The sequence below is a fragment of the Mya arenaria genome, chromosome 6, assembly GCF_026914265.1.
Source record: "Mya arenaria isolate MELC-2E11 chromosome 6, ASM2691426v1".
In the NCBI taxonomy this organism is placed as follows: Eukaryota; Metazoa; Mollusca; class Bivalvia; order Myida; family Myidae; genus Mya; species Mya arenaria.
This window is the reverse complement of record NC_069127.1, coordinates 38706710-38727568: the sequence shown is the minus strand read 5'-3', so window position 1 is coordinate 38727568 and position 20859 is coordinate 38706710. Positions and strand designations below refer to the sequence as shown.

Sequence of the window (20859 nt, the reverse complement as noted above, 5' to 3'; positions counted from 1 at the left end):
GACAAAAGATTTTAAAACATTTCCCAATTTATGTATACCAAACCTGTGATTCCAGGGGCGTGGCCAGTTATGACCCCAGGGGCATAATTTGAACAATCATTCACAAGCAATTGTGTTAAGATAGCTGCACGAACACACAAAAAGATTTTCAAACATTTCCCAATTTAAATATACCAAACCTGTGAACCAGGGGACGTGGCCAGTAATGACACCTGGGGCGATTTATTTGAACAAACATTCACAAGCAATTGTGTTTAGATGGATGCGCGAACGACAGACACTTCTGGTCTTTGGCCAATAGAGCTAAAAATTAACCAACCCCTTTAAACTGTAATTTTGATATCTTTTAACAAGGGCAAGGGAGAGTACGACACAAAACCAACTGCACAACCAAAAAAAAAGTTGCCTCCCTTTAATCCTAGACTTTACATGTAAATTTGGCTAAAAATAGACTTGGCTAAAAATAACATTTTTTTTATACTTTCAAGGGCCATAATCTAGGCATGCATGGGCAGATTTGGCTGGTTTTCAAAAAGAACCGAGCTCTGGTGGATATCTAAATACTGTACAAGATTCATCGAGATACAATCAAAACTGAAGACTGTATCGTGTTCACAAGCAATTGTTTACAGATGCACCGACGCAAGCACTGACGAACGGACGCACATACGACATACACATTACCATCGCATAAGCTCTTCTGGCCTTTGGCCAGTAGAGCTAAAAAAGAACAAGCTATGTCCAATTGTCAAAATCAACCAAAATCTATCAAAATTCATGTTTTTTACCCCAAAAAACAGGTGAGACTCAGGCTTCCCCCAGGGTTCTTACAAGTTGTCGCCACTTTTTCGCAGGGGGTTAAGGGGGCCGCGAAAGGTCCCTTTACGGGTCCAGGGCAGCGCCCTTGTGGGGATTGAGAGGGGGCAAAGCCCCTTGAAGCTCATGGGATTTAAGCTTTTTAAGAGCCTTAAATTGCATTTATTTAGCACATTGTCATGCGACCATAATATAATATTGTTGTACATGAAGCATATTAGCAAATTGTTTATCTATTGACAAAATATATGGACAAGGATATAAATTAAAAAATATTGCCAAAAATGCGACATAAACATCAATATGTTGATTTCAGTCTAATGTCTGCATACAAAAGTGTTATAGAATTAAAGAATACAATTATGAAATTATGAGATAAATTTAAAATAAATGGAAACTCAAAGAAATATACATTGTCAAACAAGGCCATACTGTCCTAATAAAATAATGTCTACACTTTACTCCAGCCAATTTATTGGAAGCCTTATTAAATGGGATTTAGTTCTATTTATTTGTAAGCATACCCAATACTTCTGTTAATCTTTTTGACACTTTCTAACCCCCTAAAAGGTTGCATTTATAGCAATTACAAATTGCGACCAAACCGAAAGCAAATCTATTTTTAGCGCGTAAATGTCATTATGAAATTTGCATATCATGTGTCTTTCCGTCAACCTCAAATTCTATGATTTGCATTTTTAAAACTAACACGTTAATTACGCAACAACAAAGCTGTTTAGCTAAATCTTAAAATCGTTTACTAATAAGAGACATAATAAAATTCCGCAATATTAGCGAGGTGTTGACTGGGCTGTGACTGCTTGCCCTTATTATCAGATTTGCATCAGCAGATGCGCTTGATTTATGACAGTGACAGAATCGATTATCATGTAGGCCGCCTGGGCACTGCTTACGTCATTTTAAGAAAATATTTTCAAAAATAATCGTTGTCTCCATAAATTCGCCAAATTTGAAAAGTTGTCGCCACTTTTGCCTTTTGCGATTTTGTCACAAATGGCGATCGCCAGTGGGAACCCTGAGACTCAGCATCTTTCAGATACAATGTGAAGAAGGCTATTATATGAACACATTCCCCAAGTTACAAACTGATTGCTTTGATAGTTTCCATGTAAATAACCTAAACGCAAACTTTAACCAAGGCCTCCAACGACAATCAATTGACAACGATTTTTCAAAAATGGTCAATCAAGGGCCAAATTTGTCTTAAGAGTTAATATGGACTTATGTAACCTAATTTTGTGCGTTGGCTATTGTTTAAAGTATGAAAGCCATTGAATGAGTAATATTTAAGTTCTGAGTTTCAACCCAAAAATGCCCAAAAACTATAACCTAACTTTTTAAGTTGAATAAAGGCCATAATTTGTATGAAATTTAGGATTATATGGAGTTTTGTTACCTATTTGTGCATTGGCCATAAACAACTGTGTGAAGTATTAAGTCAATTGAATCAAGGGTATTAAAGTAATTAGTGTAAATCTCAACTTGCCACAAAACTTAAACCAAACACAATGAGCCCTTAAACTTTATCCTAAAGTTCCTAAGTCAATGAGGGGTCATAACTTGTCAGTCAGTGCCAAAATGTATTATTTATTGGAAATTGTAGATCATTTTGTGAAGTAAAGTTCATACTTGGACTGCACATGTTTGTGGCAGACTGGTAATTTTGATCCGAGCAAGAACACTTTCCAAGACCCTCGCCAATGGACCCTGTACATTGTGAGTTTTGGACACTACAGGCGGAGCCACTTGAGCCGGTGCCAGGTTGTGTACAGGACCCTCCTATGGTGGTGCCAACTGAAAAGAAGATAAACAGAATCAACAGAGAGGCTAAAGTTTGTGGTGATAACAAGGTCTGAAACCATGACAAAGAAAGTGCTTCTTTTCAATATTAAACATTTTGAAAAAAAAAAAAATGTGAAAAAGGTAACATTAAACTTAAATTGTAGATCACATTGTTAAGTAAACCTCATACTTGTACTGCACACATTTGTGGCCGACTGGTAGTTTCCACTCAAGCAAGAACACCTTCCAGCACCCTCGCCACTAGACCCTGTACATTGTGAGGCTGGGGCACTACAGGCGGAGCCAATTGAGCCGGTGCCAGGTTTTGTACAGGACCCTCCTATGGTGGTGCCAACTGAAAAGATGATACACAGAATCAACAGAGAGGCTAAAGTTTGTGGTGATAACAAGGTCTGAAACCATGACAAAGAAATAAGCAGTTTTGCTCATTTGGATTTCTCTGAACCAGTAGGGATTTTAGTTCATTGGGACTGGTACATTTTGTTGCAATTCTTCTTTCATTATAACCAAGTTTGAACAAAATCAGTGCGAAAATGAATTATTAAATGTAAATTGTAAATCATAGTAAATAGTGTTACATAGAGTTAATACTTGGACTGCACATGTTTGTGGCAGACTGGTAATTTTGATCCGAGCAAGAACACTTTCCAAGACCCTCGCCACTAGACCCTGTACATTGTGAGGCAGGGGAACTACAGGGGGAGCCACTTGAACCGGTGCTGGCAGGCACTGTACAAGATCCTCCTATGGAGGTGCCGACTGAAAAGATCATAGAATCAAAAGTAAGCTGAAAGAATGTGGTATTGGCTTGGTTGGAATTCGAGACAGAGATAAGCAGTTTTTCCAAGATATGGTTAGCTTTGAACAACAAAAAGTTTTTTTAGGTCATTAGGAAAGGTTCATCTGGAAAGATGGCTAAAGCAACATTGTTCATCAAGTCATTTATACCTACTAGCAATATAATAGTCTTCTTTGTTGCCATGAAAACATTAATTCCAAAAATCCAACTTATATCCCTATTGGCCCCAAACCACGCACAATTGTACACACAAATAAATATAACTTACTTTAAAACTTACTGACTATTTGCATGATCTTTTTTTTCTGATGGATGGAAAAGACATTCACAATATTTCTGTTGTCATAGCAACCACATGTTGTGCCCAACAACAAACAAACATGACACACAAACTTTTTTACAGGCTTTATCTCACTAAACAACAAGTTTCATGAATGTAGCTTTATGCCTAGATAAATAAAGTCAGTGGTATTTTCACTTACATTTTGCCATTATTATAGGAACAACATTTTTATCTAACAAATAATACTAGAAGCGCCGCAATGCGACGAAACCAGGTTTTTGTTATGGGCAATCAGAAATTATAGCCAATTAATTTGTTGTATGACTTTATCTTTACTTTTATCAAAAAGAGACATAACTGAAAATTACTGTTGGCGGAAATCATTTTTCTATTTTTAGTAATAGTGACCTTGACCTTAGCCCCTCCCCACTCAAAAGCAATTCCAAGCTAGCTCTTCACATAAGCTACCTACACACAAAGTTTCATCAATATCTATCAATGCTAATTTATGATATTGGGCAGAAACCATTTTTCTATTTTTAGCAACAGGCGACCTTGACCTTAGCCCCTCCCCCCTCAAAAGCAATCCCAAGATAGCTCTGTACATAAGCTACCTACATACCAAGTTTTATCAATATCGGTCAATGCTAACTAAAGTTATTGGGCAGAAACCATTTTTCTATTTTAAGTAACAGTGACCTTGACCATTTTTCTATTTTAAGTAATAGTGACCTTGACCTTAGCCCCTCCCCACTTAAAAGCAATCCCAAGCTAGCTCTTCACATAAGCAACTTACACACCAAGTTTCATCAATAACGGTCAATGCTAACTAAAGTTATTGGGCAGAAACCATTTTTCTATTTTAAGTAACAGTAACCTTGACCTTAGCCCCTCCCCCCTCAATAGCAATCCCAAGCTAGCTCTTCACATAAGCTACCTTCATACCAATTTTCGTCAATATCTATCAATCCTAACTAAAATTATTGGGCAGAAACCATTTTTCTATTTTTAGTAACAGGCGACCTTGACCTTAGCCCCACCCTCATCAAAAGCAATCCCAAGCTAGCTCTTCACATAAGCTACCTACACACCAAGTTTCATCAATATCTGTCAATGCTAACTAAAGTTATTGGGCAGAAACCATTTTTCTATTGTAAGTAACAGTGACCTTGACCATTTTTCTATTTTAAGTAATAGTGAACTTGACCTTAGCCCCTCCCCACTCAAAAGCAATTCCAAGCTAGCTCTTCACATAAGCAACTTACACACCAAATTTCGTCAATATCTATCAATGCTAACTAAAGTTAGTGGGCAGAAACCATTTTTCTATTTTTAATAACAGTGACCTTGACCTTAGCCACACACCCCTCAAAAGCAATCTCAAGCTAGCTCTTCCCATAACCTACCTACACACCAAGTTTCATCAATATCTATCAATGCTAACTAAAGCTATTCAACAGAAACCAATGTTTGACGCCCGCCCGTCCGTCCTCCCGCTCGCCCGTCAATTTTTTAATCATTTGCTGGCAATTAAATGTGCATATAGTCTACAGGAAATTAAGTCTGATTACAATCAAAGTGAACCGATTAATTTGCATAAATAGGAGGTTAAGGAGAAAGCTGTTAAGATATAATGTACAGAAGTTTTCTTTCATTTATCTCTAAGCATATAGAGAATCTTTGCTCAGAGATGGATGAAAGAAAATTTCTGTGGTCATGACCTTGAATTTTTCATTGGGAAGAAATTTCTTCATCAGTATAAATGGCCATCACAAATTAGCTACTAATAGTCCAAGGGTAACTTAACGGCCAATCAAGTTGAAGTTTGGTGGAAATGGCATATAATTTGATAGAACTCTAAGTTTTATTTCATTAGCTGACATTTAAATTGGGCAAGGACTAAAGTGAAATGGGCATTAAAAAGCGAATACGCCCATCACACTAGATGAAAACCATGAAGACTGCACTATGTCCTGGCAATGTCGATGATCACTGAATCTTAACTACTACCATCAGGATGATTGCACTATGCGCTAACTAAGTGCTTATCACGTCCTCATTACTTTCTTATGACTTGAATTTATTTGTAAATGTGATAGTGATTGAATTACAGTGTTCGATGTATAACTGGCCAATTTTTCATTCATATCTAGCAGACATCGTGAAAACCGTCGGTCCAATGGTCCTGACTGGTAAATTTTAACTCGGTCCGACTAAATTTCTGACCGACAGTTTTCACGACCAGATGTAAAAAATAATGAAGATTTAATCTTTATCAATTATCAAACACCACTTAAAAGTAAGAATAATTTATTTTGTTTAACAAAAAATTGTGTTTTTATCAATGATATTGTCAAATAACCATTTTGTTTACAAATCCCATGTCGTTTTCCATTCGTGTAGATTTCGGAATGCGTACCGCACTAGGTCAAACACCATGCAGCATTTGCCTCCCTTTGCAATACATTACCATAAATAACAAAAATTATAATGTTTACTATTATGTATATATCGCGCGATGTTTTGAATCTCAAAATGATAAAGAAAATTGTCATGAACATTGGAATATTTTAAATGATAGAGTACTAAACAATAATCTTATCCTTTGGAATATGTTATTTGATTATAAAAACGGTACCAGTACGGTCTGAATAATACAAATTGCCAACCAATCAGAATTTTCATTACGATTGAGTGCGAGAGTCAATTTTTTTTAATTCCAGGGCAAAACCTGGCAAACAGAAAGAATAAAGCTCTGTGAACTGTTATTTGTGTTCAAGTTTAACTGGTAAATACCCTTATATGTTTTTAATTCTTGTAAATGTAAAATAAGCAACACACTGGCTTTGAAAAAGCAAATTTTCAAACAAATATTGTCGGACCGGCAAATTTTCTTTATATATCAGAGGCTGACTCTGTCCAAATGAACGCGACTTTTTCTGAAGTTTCACAATGTCTGATCTAGTTTTGGTACTGTAAACGGCTGCACTTTTTTCCATGAGATTTTGATGTAAAAACAAGAGGCACATCAGTGCCTGTGCTCCACTGGCCAAAAGGTTCAAGCAAAGACCACCTAACGAACATTTTCGTCAAGTTTCATAGAAATACAATCATCAATTTTTGAGGAGAAGTTATTTCATTTTTTTTTTACTTTAATAGCTCTGGCTGCCATGTTGTGCAGTGGACCGAAATGATTTGGGCAATTTGAGTAAAGGAGCACCAAACAAACATTTCTGTCAAGTTTTATCGAAAAAAGGTCATCAGTTTCGACGACAAGTCGTATAAAGTTTTTTTTATTTTTTAGCTCTGGCAGCCATGGTGTGCAGTGGACTGGAACCATTTAACAAATTTTGGTTAATGACCACCCAAGGAACATTTCTGTCAAGTTTTATCAAAATCTGATCATCGGTTAACATTTAATCTGAATAGATTTAATGAAGCAAATATCTAACCTTAACAAGAACTGACGAGATAGAATCGACTTGGTGTTTCACTTACACTTTTCGGCCATTTAAGTTACTAAAAATAGCTGTTTCATAAACTTTCAGAATGTCACTTAAACGAAAATTAATGTTCAGTCTATATATACTTTCCTATGTATAAATGTAAGGTTTTTAAATTGATCTTTTTGTGAGAACTTTATGCTTATATGTTTACTCATAAATTATTATTGTTTAAAAATTATTTAAAGATGCTATACGTGAAAAATTAAGACATTATTTTTTTTTCTATTAAAGGGAGGTAATTCAGTAGTAAAATGTAATCAAAGCTATTAAAGCATGGCATTTCTTTTCTAACCATGTTGATATTATTACAGTCTATTAAAGCAAGATGCCTTTTGTTTTTACATAGTACCCATAGGTTCTGAAAAACAAGGAGCACTATTCCCAACAGAAGGATGTCACTCCCTATCACTGCATGAGCATCATAATAAAGAAATGTTTACTCAAACTGCAAGCTGCTCAATTGAAATAGGTATTTACCTCAAGCATACAGTTTTATAATGTGGCAAAATAGTCGGACTACTAGATTGTCATTCGGACTAGTAAAATATGCCATTATGCTAGTCCAACTGGCTAGTAGGTTAAAATGTTTTTCGTGAAGACTGCGGACGAGAAGTCCTTAAAGGTTTTTCTATTTTTAACTCTCGCAGCCATGTTGCGCAGCGGACCGGAACCATTTGGGGAATTTTGGTTAAAGGGCATCCCGATGAACATTTATGTAAAGTTTCATCAAAATCTGATAATCGGTTTCTGAGAAGATGTAGTTTAACGTTTTTTTCTATTCTTAGCTCTGGTGCCCATGTTGTGCAGCAGACCAGAACTGTTTGGGCTATTTTGGTTAAGGACTACCCAAGTAACATTTCTGTCAAGTTTCATTGCAATACGATCATCGGTTTCTGAGGAGAAGTCGTTTAAAGGTTTTTCTATTTTTACCTCTGGGGGCCATCTTGTGCAGTGGACCGAAACCATTGAAGCAAATTTGATAAAGGACCATCCAAGGAACATTTCTGTTAAGTTTCATCAAAATCTGATCATCGGTTTCTGAGAAGATGTTCTTTAAAGGTTTTTCTATTTTTTTGCCCTGGCAGCCATGTTGTGCAGCGGACCGGAACCATTTGAGCAATTTTGGTTAAGGACCACCCAAGGAACAATTCTGTCAAGTTTCATCAAAATCTGCCTATCCGTTTCAGAGGAGATGTCGTTTAAAGATTTTGCTATTTTTAGCTGTGGCGGCCATATTGTGCAATGGACCAGAACCATTTGAGCAATTTTAATAAAGGACCACCCAAGGAACATTACTGTCAAGTTTCATCAAAATCTGCCGAACCGTTTCAGAGGAGATGTCGTTTAAAGATTTTGCTATTTTTAGCTCTGGCGGCCATATTGTGCAATGGACCGGAACCATTTGAGCAATTTTGGTAAAGGACCACCAAAGGAACATTCCTGTGAAGTTTTGTCAAAATCCGCTTATCAGTTTCAGAGGAGATGTCGTTTAAAGTAAAAGTTTACGCACGCACGCACGCACGCACGCACTCACGACGGACAATCTGTGACGACATAAGCACAATGGCCTTCGGCCAGTGGAGCTAAAAATGCCTTTTGACATTTTTTCTGAGGTTGATTTCAGGCCGAAATTGGCTCTTCAGAGAAATAAATGGTGAAAAAAATAGTTTGTTTAGATTTATGTTGAAAGGGATGTCACTCACATCATCTGGATTGAGTTTATACGGGTTAAAATGCAGTTGAAGATCGGGATACGGTATATCCTAAAACATTATTATTTTAAATTTTCATTATTGTAAGATTAAAATTATTCAGTTAAGTATTTGGTATAAAAACAATAATTAAACATGTATGTTAAGAAGCATAGCTGTGCACTGTCGAAATATTTTGGTCGGTGGTATTATGATAAGGTGAAAAAAGCTCACACTGCCTTTTAGCAGTTTAACATACCAATAGTACAAACTGTTGCGATAAAAGTCTTGTTTTAATCGCACTTTGCCACGTTCTTTATACTTTCAAGTAGGTGTTGACATTTTGAGAAGAAACACGTACAATAAAAGGTTTCTGCTTTACAAAACTTTTTATTCTCGACAAGTTATCGTTTACGATAAACCGTCAGAAAGAATATTTTGCTTTGTATTTGTAACGCATGGCTTAAAATAACTATCGTATTTTTTTGTCACTGTCAACAAACATGGTGGCCAATGGTGGCAGACAATTTTAATATTTTTTCAATGTGTCTTATAACCCATAACATGGATTAAAAGGTTTTTTCTCAAGTTTTTCACATATATTTTTGGCCGGCATCTTATAATTGATATCGTCTTATAACCAGTCATTTACAGTTTAAAATGAAGTAATAGGGGTGTTGACTCCAGTATTTATATTGATCACTGTTCAGAACCTGACAGTGCATGGTAAGAACCTGGTTCACACATGTCTAAGTCATGTTAAGCACCGAAATAACGTGTTAACAACTGAACAAGGTCTTCTATAACGTGGCACACATGTACTTTAGTCATAGAAAAAGCATGGAGAGAAACTCCATTAACTTATCAAGAACACAATGACAACCTAGAGACAACACAATGAGAACGCTATTCAATTATACTTCCCATGTTTGCACTGGGTCAATCAAGTTCCAACTAGGTTCTAGTAATGCCGACTCTACGTCAATGCCATTGTTAATATGTTCTTATTACATTCTGATTTGACCACGTCCTCACTACGTTATTTTTTAAACCTGTTCAAACATTTTCACATCCATCCTAAATGACTATACATAAAGTAAGAATAATTTATTTTGTTTAAGAGAAAATCATGTTTTTTATAAATGATATAATAACCATTTTGTTAACGAATTCGATGTCGTTTTATATTAGTGTAGGTGTATGGAATGTGTACCACACTTATTCAAACACCATGCAGCATTTGCCTCCCTTTGCAATACATTACCAAATAATGTTTAGAAACTCAAAATGATAAACTTCTGTCATGAACATTGTAATGTTTTAAATGACATCCTCACTACATTATTTTTTAAATTGTTCACAGTTCTTCACATCCATAATGACCATACTACTTCCTTATCGGTATCTACTGCGTTCCTTCTATGTTGACCATGTTCTGACCATGTTCTGACCGCTTCCTGCCAGATTTTTGAGGAGGTAGTGGGACTGTGGCCTAGTGTGATGGGGGCATAAGTGAGTTCTGATTTGACAAAAATAAGCTCATTTTCTAAAAGGTAAATATGACATGAAGCTTTATGATACCTGTTCTTCAAAACCATATTTATCTTATCAAAACAAAAATGACCTTGTTATGGTCAAAACAAGGTGTTTCATTGTGCAGAATAGTGAAAATTAAATAACTTTCCACCAGGGTGTTTTAAAGAATATATGAGATACAGGTTTTAGTCTCATGCAAGTAAAATAATATCCTTTCTGTGAAATTTGGATGAAATTCATCAAAAGAAAAAAAAACAAGAGCTGTCACAGAGACAGCGCGCTCGACTATTCCGACGCTTTTCAGTGTAAAGTTGAAAAGGTTTGGCGAAACATGCATGGATCACTGTATTAAGTCTAAATTCAATAAAAAAGTAGTTGTTGAGATATTAATCTATATGTGCTTAAACATGCAAAACCTTAACCAGAATTTCTAAGTCGAATAATAAAGGGGCAAAATATATATTATATGCAAGATAGAGTTATCTAACTTGATTAATTAAGAAGGTTGGATGGTTGAGTACCATTGTATAAAGTCTCAATGCAATACCTCAAGTAGTTTATGAGATATTAACCTATGTGTGCTAACATGCATTACCTTAACCAGATTATAAGTCGTATAATAAAGGGGAAAAATAATATAATATGCAAGATAGAGTTATCTATCTTGATTAATTAAGAAGGTTGGGTGGTTGAGTACCATTGTATGAAGTCTACATGCAATGCATCAAATAGTTGCTGAGATATTAACCTATGTGTGCTAACATGCATTACCTTAACCAGATTATAAGTCGTATAATAAAGGGGAAAACATTATATAATATGCAAGATAGAGTTATCTATCTTGATTAATTAAGAAGGTTGGGTGGTTGAGTACCATTGTATGAAGTCTACATGCAATGCATCAAATAGTTGCTGAGATATTAACCTATGTGTGCTAACATGCATTACCTTAACCAGAATTTCTAAGTCGAATAATAAAGGTGCAAAAATTATATAACATGCAAGATCAAGTTATCTTACTTGATTAATTAAGAAGGTTGAATGGTTGGGAGCCTGTGTATGAAGTTTCAATGCAATACATGATGTATTCGCTGAGGTATTGACTTAAAAGTGAGTACCTAAGCAAAACCTTAACCAGATTTCTATGTCGAATACAAAAGGGCCATTATCTGAATTTAAAGCAAAAAGTGTTATCTTACTTGGTCATTTAAGTAGAATGAGAACCATTGTATAAAATCTCAATAAAATATACAATACAATACCCTCCGAGGCTAATCAGTGAACCGTATAATTACAATCGCCACATTACTTGGAGTGAAAACACCGCGAAACTCCGAGGAAATCGGTAAGAAACTCCTACTGCATAACATGTATCAACTGCATTTGAATACTATTCTTATATTGTGTGCTGTGCAGTTTGGGATATTTTATAATAGAAATGGACCCTAAATGGCCCTGAGCCAATAAACGAATACACAGGAAATTGTCCCCTACTGTGACACAATTGCAATTAGCAGGAGATGCAAAGCAGAGGATTATCATGCCAAACATTCCTTAAACTAGGCCTAAAGTAATGTAAACGTTATGTTTGCTATGTATATTCAATTAATTTCTCTTACATTTTTTACATTTTAGAAATCAACAAATCAACATTTCGGACAAATTACCAGGATATTTGGACTGAAAAAGTAGCCTCTAGAGTGTTAACAATATTTTCCTTTTTTGGGGTCATGTGACCTAGTTTTTCATCCCAGATGACCCATATTCGAACTCATCTGGGTACTTACTGGGTCAAACATCCTGACCATGTTTCGTGACAATTGAGGCAATAATGTGACCACTAGAGTGTTAACAAACTAAGTGTGGACGGACGCAGACGACAGACGATGAACATTCATCGATCCTTATAGCTAACCCTGGGCCTACGGCTAAGGTGAGCTAAAAAATACTATCCACATTACCATGTTACCTATAGATTGCATATATCTGAGTTATTACAGTATAATCCAACTTTTTCCCGACGGGCAGACAGACAAGACAGACAGACGGACAGACTGATGTGTTGTAAGCCTATAGTCCCCTCCTGTGAAACCAGAAGGGGACTAATAACTAGAATGTTAAATATTGTTAAAAATACCATGAGCTCTTGTGGAGGGTAAAAGTAAACTTATACAAAAGCTGTGTCAAAGCATTACCAGTCCCGTCTCACTTTTTTCACCAAATCTCATTTTAAACGTTTTAACATGTCTGATTCTATATTTTACCAACCTTCATTTGTATATTTTACCAACAAAAAAATTAAAATTAGAGGTCAAGTGCCATACAAGTTGTGCTTACTTATGAACAATTAGGTTTATCATATATAGAATGGAAAACCTTTTAAGACAAGGCAATCATACAGAAATTGGAATACAAACAACCGTGAACAATGTCAGAGTCAAATTTAATATAAAATGTAAACTTTATATTATAAGGTTAAGTATCTTCATACTTGGACTGCAAACGTTTGTGGCGGACTGGTAATTTCCACTCAAGCAAGAACAAGTTCCTTGACCCTCACCACTGGACCCTGTACATTGTGAATTTGAGGCACTACAGGCGGGGCCAACTGAACCGATACCAGGCACTGTACATGCTCCACCTATGGAGGTGCCCTCTGAAAAGATGATAAACAGAGACTGATGTACTTTCTAATATCAAATTTTAAAACAGACAAAGCATAATCTTCATGTCAGGCTTCTGTATACTGTTTAAAGGCAGATTGTGAGTTAGAGCTGGGTTGAAAGAATAAGGGCTAGTGATGAAACAATTATCGAGTACAATCGACAAATCGTCGCTGACAATGCTATGTCGGCGACAATCGATAGTGGTTGTCCAAAATCTATTGCTCAACCTGGGCCTACGGCTAAGGTGAGCTAAAAAATACTATCCACATTACCATGTTACCTTTATATTGCATATATCTGAGTTATTAAAGTATAATCCAACTTTTTCCTGACGGGCAGACAGACAGACGGACAGACTGATGTGTTGTAAGCCTATAGTCCCCTCCTGTGAAACCAGAAGGGGACTAATAACTAGAATGTTAAATATTGTTTAAAATACCATGAGCTCTTGTGGAGGGTAAAAGTAAACTTATACAAAAGCTGTGTCAAAGCATTACCTGTCCTCATCTCACTTTTTTCACCAAACCTCATTTTAAACGTTTTAACACGTCTGATTCTATATTTTACCAACCTTCATTTGTATATTTTACCAACAAAAAAATTAAAATTAGAGGTCAAGTGCCATACAAGTTGTGCTTACTTATGAACAATTAGGTTTATCATATATAGAATGGAAAACCTTTTAAGACAAGGCAATCATAAAAAAATTGGAATACAAACAACCGTGAACAATGTCAGAGTCAAATTGAATATAAAATGTAAACTTTATATTATAAGGTTAAGTAAACTTCATACTTGGACTGCAAACGTTTGTGGCGGACTGGTAATTTCCACTCAAGCAAGAACAAGTTCCTTGACCCTCACCACTGGACCCTGTACATTGTGAATTTGAGGCACTACAGGCGGAGCCAATTGAACCGATCCCAGGCACTGTACATGCTCCACCTATGGAGGTGCCCTCTGAAAAGATTATAAACAGAGACTGATGTACTTTCTAATATCAAATTATAAAACAGACAAAGCATAATCTTCATGTCAGGCTTCTGTATACTGTTTAATGGCAGATTGTGAGTTAGAGCTGGGTTGAAAGAATAAGGGCTAGTGATGAAACAATTATCGAGTACAATCGACAAATCGTCACTGACAATGCTATGTCGGCGACAATCGATAGTGGTTGTCCAAAATCTATTGCTCAACCTGGGCCTACGGCTAAGGTGAGCTAAAAAATACTATCCACATTACCATGTTACCTTTATATCTAAGTTATTACAGTATAATCCAACTTTTTCCTGACGGGCAGACAGACAAGACAGACAGACGGACAGACTGATGGGTTGTAAGCCTGTAGTCCCCTCCTGTGAAACCAGAAGGGGACTAATAACTAGAATGTTAAATATTGTTAAAAATACCATGAGCTCTTGTGGAGGGTAAAAGTAAACTTATACAAAAGCTGTGCCAAAGCATTACCAGTCCTCATCTCACTTTTTTAACCAAACCTCATTTTAAACATTTTAACATGTCTGATTCTATATTTTACCAACCTTCATTTGTATATTTTACCAACAAAAAAAATAAAATTAGAGGTCAAGTGCCATACAAGTTGTGCTTACTTATGAACAATTAGGTTTATCATATATAGAATGGAAAACCTTTTAAGACAAGGCAATCATACAGAAATTGGAATACAAACAACCGTGAACAATGTCAGAGTCAAATTTAATATAAAATGTAAACTTTATATTATAAGGTTAAGTATCTTCATACTTGGACTGCAAACGTTTGTGGCGGACTGGTAATTTCCACTCAAGCAAGAACAAGTTCCTTGACCCTCACCACTGGACCCTGTACATTGTGAATTTGAGGCACTACAGGCGGGGCCAACTGAATCGATACCAGGCACTGTACATGCTCCACCTATGGAGGTGCCCTCTGAAAAGATGATAAACAGAGACTGATGTACTTTCTAATATCAAATTTTAAAACAGACAAAGCATAATCTTCATGTCAGGCTTCTGTATACTGTTTAAAGGCAGATTGTGAGTTAGAGCTGGGTTGAAAGAATAAGGGCTAGTGATGAAACAATTATCGAGTACAATCGACAAATCGTCGCTGACAATGCTATGTCGGCGACAATCGATAGTGGTTGTCCAAAATCTATTGCTCAACCTGGGCCTACGGCTAAGGTGAGCTAAAAAATACTATCCACATTACCATGTTACCTAAAGATTGCATATATCTGAGTTATTAAAGTATAATCCAACTTTTTCCTGACGGGCAGACAGACAGACGGACAGACTGATGTGTTGTAAGCCTATAGTCCCCTCCTGTGAAACCAGAAGGGGACTAATAACTAGAATGTTAAATATTGTTAAAAATACCATGAGCTCTTGTGGAGGGTAAAAGTAAACTTATACAAAAGCTGTGTCAAAGCATTACCAGTCCTCATCTCACTTTTTTCACCAAACCTCATTTTAAACGTTTTAACACGTCTGATTCTATATTTTACCAACCTTCATTTGTATATTTTACCAACAAAAAAATTAAAATTAGAGGTCAAGTGCCATACAAGTTGTGCTTACTTATGAACAATTAGGTTTATCATATATAGAATGGAAAACCTTTTAAGACAAGGCAATCATAAAAAAATTGGAATACAAACAACCGTGAACAATGTCAGAGTCAAATTTAATATAAAATGTAAACTTTATATTATAAGGTTAAGTAAACTTCATACTTGGACTGCAAACGTTTGTGGCGGACTGGTAATTTCCACTCAAGCAAGAACAAGTTCCTTGACCCTCACCACTGGACCCTGTACATTGTGAATTTGAGGCACTACAGGCGGAGCCAATTGAACCAATCCCAGGCACTGTACATGCTCCACCTATGGAGGTGCCCTCTGAAAAGATTATAAACAGAGACTGATGTACTTTCTAATATCAAATTATAAAACAGACAAAGCATAATCTTCATGTCAGGCTTCTGTATACTGTTTAATGGCATATTGTGAGTTAGAGCTGGGTTGAAAGAATAAGGGCTAGTGATGAAACAATTATCGAGTACAATCGACAAATCGTCACTGACAATGCTATGTCGGCGACAATCGATAGTGGTTGTCCAAAATCTATTGCTCAACCTGGGCCTACGACTAAGGTGAGCTAAAAAATACTATCCACATTACCATGTTACCTAAAGATTGCATATATCTAAGTTATTACAGTATAATCCAACTTTTTCCTGACGGGCAGACAGACAAGACAGACAGACGGACAGACTGATGTGTTGTAAGCCTGTAGTCCCCTCCTGTGAAACCAGAAGGGGACTAATAACTAGAATGTTAAATATTGTTAAAAAAACCATGAGCTCTTGTGGAGGGTAAAAGTAAACTTATACAAAAGCTGTGCCAAAGCATTACCAGTCCTCATCTCACTTTTTTAACCAAACCTCATTTTAAACGTTTTAACATGTCTGATTCTATATTTTACCAACCTTCATTTGTATATTTTACCAACAAAAAAAATAAAATTAGAGGTCAAGTGCCATACAAGTTGTGCTTACTTATGAACAATTAGGTTTATCATATATAGAATGGAAAACCTTTTAAGACAAGGCAATCATACAGAAATTGGAATACAAACAACCGTGAACAATGTCAGAGTCAAATTTAATATAAAATGTAAACTTTATATTATAAGGTTAAGTAAACTTCATACTTGGACTGCAAACGTTTGTGGCGGACTGGTAATTTTCACTCAAGCAAGAACAAGTTCCTTGACCCTCACCACTGGACCCTGTACATTGTGAATTTGAGGCACTACAGGCGGGGCCAAATGAACCGATACCAGGCACTGTACATGCTCCACCTATGGAGGTGCCCTCTGAAAAGATTATAAACAGAGACTAATGTACTTTCTAATATCAAATTTTAAAACAGACAAAGCATAATCTTCATGTCAGGCTTCTGTATACTGTTTAATGGCAGATTGTGAGTTAGAGCTGGGTTGAAAGAATAAGGGCTAGTGATGAAACAATTATCGAGTACAATCGATAAATCTTCACTGACAATGCTATGTCGGCGACAATCGATAGTGGTTGTCCAAAATCTATTGTTAACCTGGGCCTACGGCTAAGGTGAGCTAAAAAAATACTATCCACATTACCATGTTACCTAAAGATTGCATATATCTAAGTTATTACAGTATAATCCAACTTTTTCCTGACGGGCAGACAGACAAGACAGACAGACGGACAGACTGATGGGTTGTAAGCCTATAGTCCCCTCCTGTGAAACCAGAAGGGGACTAATAACTAGAATGTTAAATATTGTTAAAAATACCATGAGCTCTTGTGGAGGGTAAAAGTAAACTTATACAAAAGCTGTGTCAAAGCATTACCAGTCCTCATCTCACTTTTTTAACCAAACCTCATTTTAAACGTTTTAACACGTCTGATTCTATATTTTACCAACCTTCATTTGTATATTTTACCAACAAAAAAAATAAAATTAGAGGTCAAGTGCCATACAAGTTGTGCTTACTTATGAACAATTAGGTTTATCATATATAGAATGGAAAACCTTTTAAGACAAGGCAATCATACAGAAATTGGAATACAAACAACCGTGAACAATGTCAGAGTCAAATTTAATATAAAATGTAAACTTTATATTATAAGGTTAAGTATCTTCATACTTGGACTGCAAACGTTTGTGGCGGACTGGTAATTTCCACTCAAGCAAGAACAAGTTCCTTGACCCTCACCACTGGACCCTGTACATTGTGAATTTGAGGCACTACAGGCGGGGCCAACTGAACCGATACCAGGCACTGTACATGCTCCACCTATGGAGGTGCCCTCTGAAAAGATGATAAACAGAGACTGATGTACTTTCTAATATCAAATTTTAAAACAGACAAAGCATAATCTTCATGTCAGGCTTCTGTATACTGTTTAAAGGCAGATTGCGAGTTAGAGCTGGGTTGAAAGAATAAGGGCTAGTGATGAAACAATTATCGAGTACAATCGACAAATCGTCGCTGACAATGCTATGTCGGCGACAATCGATAGTGGTTGTCCAAAATCTATTGCTCAACCTGGGCCTACGGCTAAGGTGAGCTAAAAAATACTATCCACATTACCATGTTACCTAAAGATTGCATATATCTGAGTTATTAAAGTATAATCCAACTTTTTCCTGACGGGCAGACAGACAGACGGACAGACTGATGTGTTGTAAGCCTATAGTCCCCTCCTGTGAAACCAGAAGGGGACTAATAACTAGAATGTTAAATATTGTTAAAAATACCATGAGCTCTTGTGGAGGGTAAAAGTAAACTTATACAAAAGCTGTGTCAAAGCATTACCAGTCCTCATCTCACTTTTTTCACCAAACCTCATTTTAAACGTTTTAACACGTCTGATTCTATATTTTACCAACCTTCATTTGTATATTTTACCAACAAAAAAATTAAAATTAGAGGTCAAGTGCCATACAAGTTGTGCTTACTTATGAACAATTAGGTTTATCATATATAGAATGGAAAACCTTTTAAGACAAGGCAATCATAAAAAAATTGGAATACAAACAACCGTGAACAATGTCAGAGTCAAATTTAATATAAAATGTAAACTTTATATTATAAGGTTAAGTAAACTTCATACTTGGACTGCAAACGTTTGTGGCGGACTGGTAATTTCCACTCAAGCAAGAACAAGTTCCTTGACCCTCACCACTGGACCTTGTACATTGTGAATTTGAGGCACTACAGGCGGAGCCAATTGAACCAATCCCAGGCACTGTACATGCTCCACCTATGGAGGTGCCCTCTGAAAAGATTATAAACAGAGACTGATGTACTTTCTAATATCAAATTATAAAACAGACAAAGCATAATCTTCATGTCAGACTTCTGTATACTGTTTAATGGCAGATTGTGAGTTAGAGCTGGGTTGAAAGAATAAGGGCTAGCGATGAAACAATTATCGAGTACAATCGACAAATCGTCGCTGACAATGCTATATGTCGGCGACAATCGATAGTGGTTGTCCAAAATCTATTGCTCAACCTGGGCCTACGGCTAAGGTGAGCTAAAAAATACTATCCACATTACCATGTTACCTAAAGATTGCATATATCTAAGTTATTACAGTATAATCCAACTTTTTCCTGACGGGCAGACAGACAAGACAGACAGACGGACAGACTGATGGGTTGTAAGCCTGTAGTCCCCTCCTGTGAAACCAGAAGGGGACTAATAACTAGAATGTTAAATATTGTTAAAAATACCATGAGCTCTTGTGGAGGGTAAAAGTAAACTTATACAAAAGCTGTGCCAAAGCATTACCAGTCCTCATCTCACTTTTTTAACCAAACCTCATTTTAAACGTTTTAACATGTCTGATTCTATATTTTACCAACCTTCATTTGTATATTTTACCAACAAAAAAAAATAAAATTAGAGGTCAAGTGCCATACAAGTTGTGCTTACTTATGAACAATTAGGTTTATCATATATAGAATGGAAAACCTTTTAAGACAAGGCAATCATACAGAAATTGGAATACAAACAACTGTGAACAATGTCAGAGTCAAATTTAATATAAAATGTAAACTTTATGTTATAAGGTTAAGTAAACTTCATACTTGGACTGCAAACGTTTGTGGCGGACTGGTAATTTTCACTCAAGCAAGAACAAGTTCCTTGACCCTCACCACTGGACCCTGTACATTGTGAATTTGAGGCACTACAGGCGGAGCCAATTGAACCGATACCAGGCACTGTACATGCTCCACCTATGGAGGTGCCCTCTGAAAAGATGATAAACAGAGACTGATGTACTTTCTAATATCAAATTATAAAACAGACAAAGCATAATCTTCATGTCAGGCTTCTGTATACTGTTTAATGGCAGATTGTTAGTTAGAGCTGGGTTGAAAGAATAAGGGCTAGTGATGAAACAATTATCGAGTACAATCGATAAATCGTCGCTGACAATGCTATGTCGGCGACAATAGATAGTGGTTGTCCGAAATCGATGTCGCTGATGTTACTTCCGGTGACTACGTATTTTTTTGTTTGGTAAAAGTCGAGTAAATGTCAGTTTTTCTTTCCGGTAAATTTTCGTTGAGTTGAACTAAACAAGGAAGGTCACCCTCTTACACAATGCCGTGAATGTAAACACTTTTGTTTAAAGACTTACCAACTCTCCAAAAATTACATTTTATTTTAATTGTTTATGTATTTTATGAAACCTTCTTCAACAAGCTTATTCGTTGAATTGATATCCCCCGCCTGATTGGGCTAAATCAAGGAATGAAGGAAATCAATTGTTGGTGAAATATATATGAGATTGAGTTTGATTGCAACTGTTTGAAAAAAAAATTTGTATATAATCAGGGCTTCTAAAAGTTTGGAACCTCAATCGGTCCGGACCCAGCGTCAACACACCTACCTCCACAAAAAAAGATCCCCCCCCCACCCTAAAAAAAAGACCGGCTTCGAAGTCCGATTATATAGAAATGTCCGAAGAATTATGTATTATATTTTCGCGATGTGTATTCTGTTAATATGTTTCGCGGTGTGTCAATTCTTAATAACCATCAAAACCGATTTGTAATCGATACAAACTTTCAAATGAGATTCTCATCGAATTTTGCGGCGTTTCTAACAAGAAAATTTGCAACCATAATTAATTGCGGCAGGCGGGAAGCGGCCAGATGACAAAAACTGAAACAGTA

At 36.3% G+C, this 20859-nt stretch overlaps 1 protein-coding gene across 1 annotated transcript in view; it reads right to left on the bottom strand.

Annotated features, from left to right (window-relative positions):
• The window catches only part of LOC128237776 (uncharacterized), a 105462-nt gene that overhangs the window by 66651 nt on the left and 17952 nt on the right, over positions 1-20859 (bottom strand). Inside the window, exons 3-20 of the mRNA XM_052953361.1 lie at positions 19765-19929; positions 19282-19353; positions 18783-18947; positions 18310-18372; positions 17813-17977; positions 17332-17403; positions 16835-16999; positions 16353-16424; positions 15856-16020; positions 15383-15445; positions 14886-15050; positions 14405-14476; positions 13917-14081; positions 13444-13506; positions 12947-13111; positions 3232-3399; positions 2810-2974; positions 2467-2631 (exon numbers count right to left, since the gene is read on the bottom strand). Of these exons, the coding sequence (XP_052809321.1) occupies positions 2467-2631; positions 2810-2974; positions 3232-3399; positions 12947-13111; positions 13444-13506; positions 13917-14081; positions 14405-14476; positions 14886-15050; positions 15383-15445; positions 15856-16020; positions 16353-16424; positions 16835-16999; positions 17332-17403; positions 17813-17977; positions 18310-18372; positions 18783-18947; positions 19282-19353; positions 19765-19929 (2295 nt within the window). The remainder of the gene's footprint in view (positions 1-2466; positions 2632-2809; positions 2975-3231; positions 3400-12946; positions 13112-13443; positions 13507-13916; positions 14082-14404; positions 14477-14885; positions 15051-15382; positions 15446-15855; positions 16021-16352; positions 16425-16834; positions 17000-17331; positions 17404-17812; positions 17978-18309; positions 18373-18782; positions 18948-19281; positions 19354-19764; positions 19930-20859) is intronic.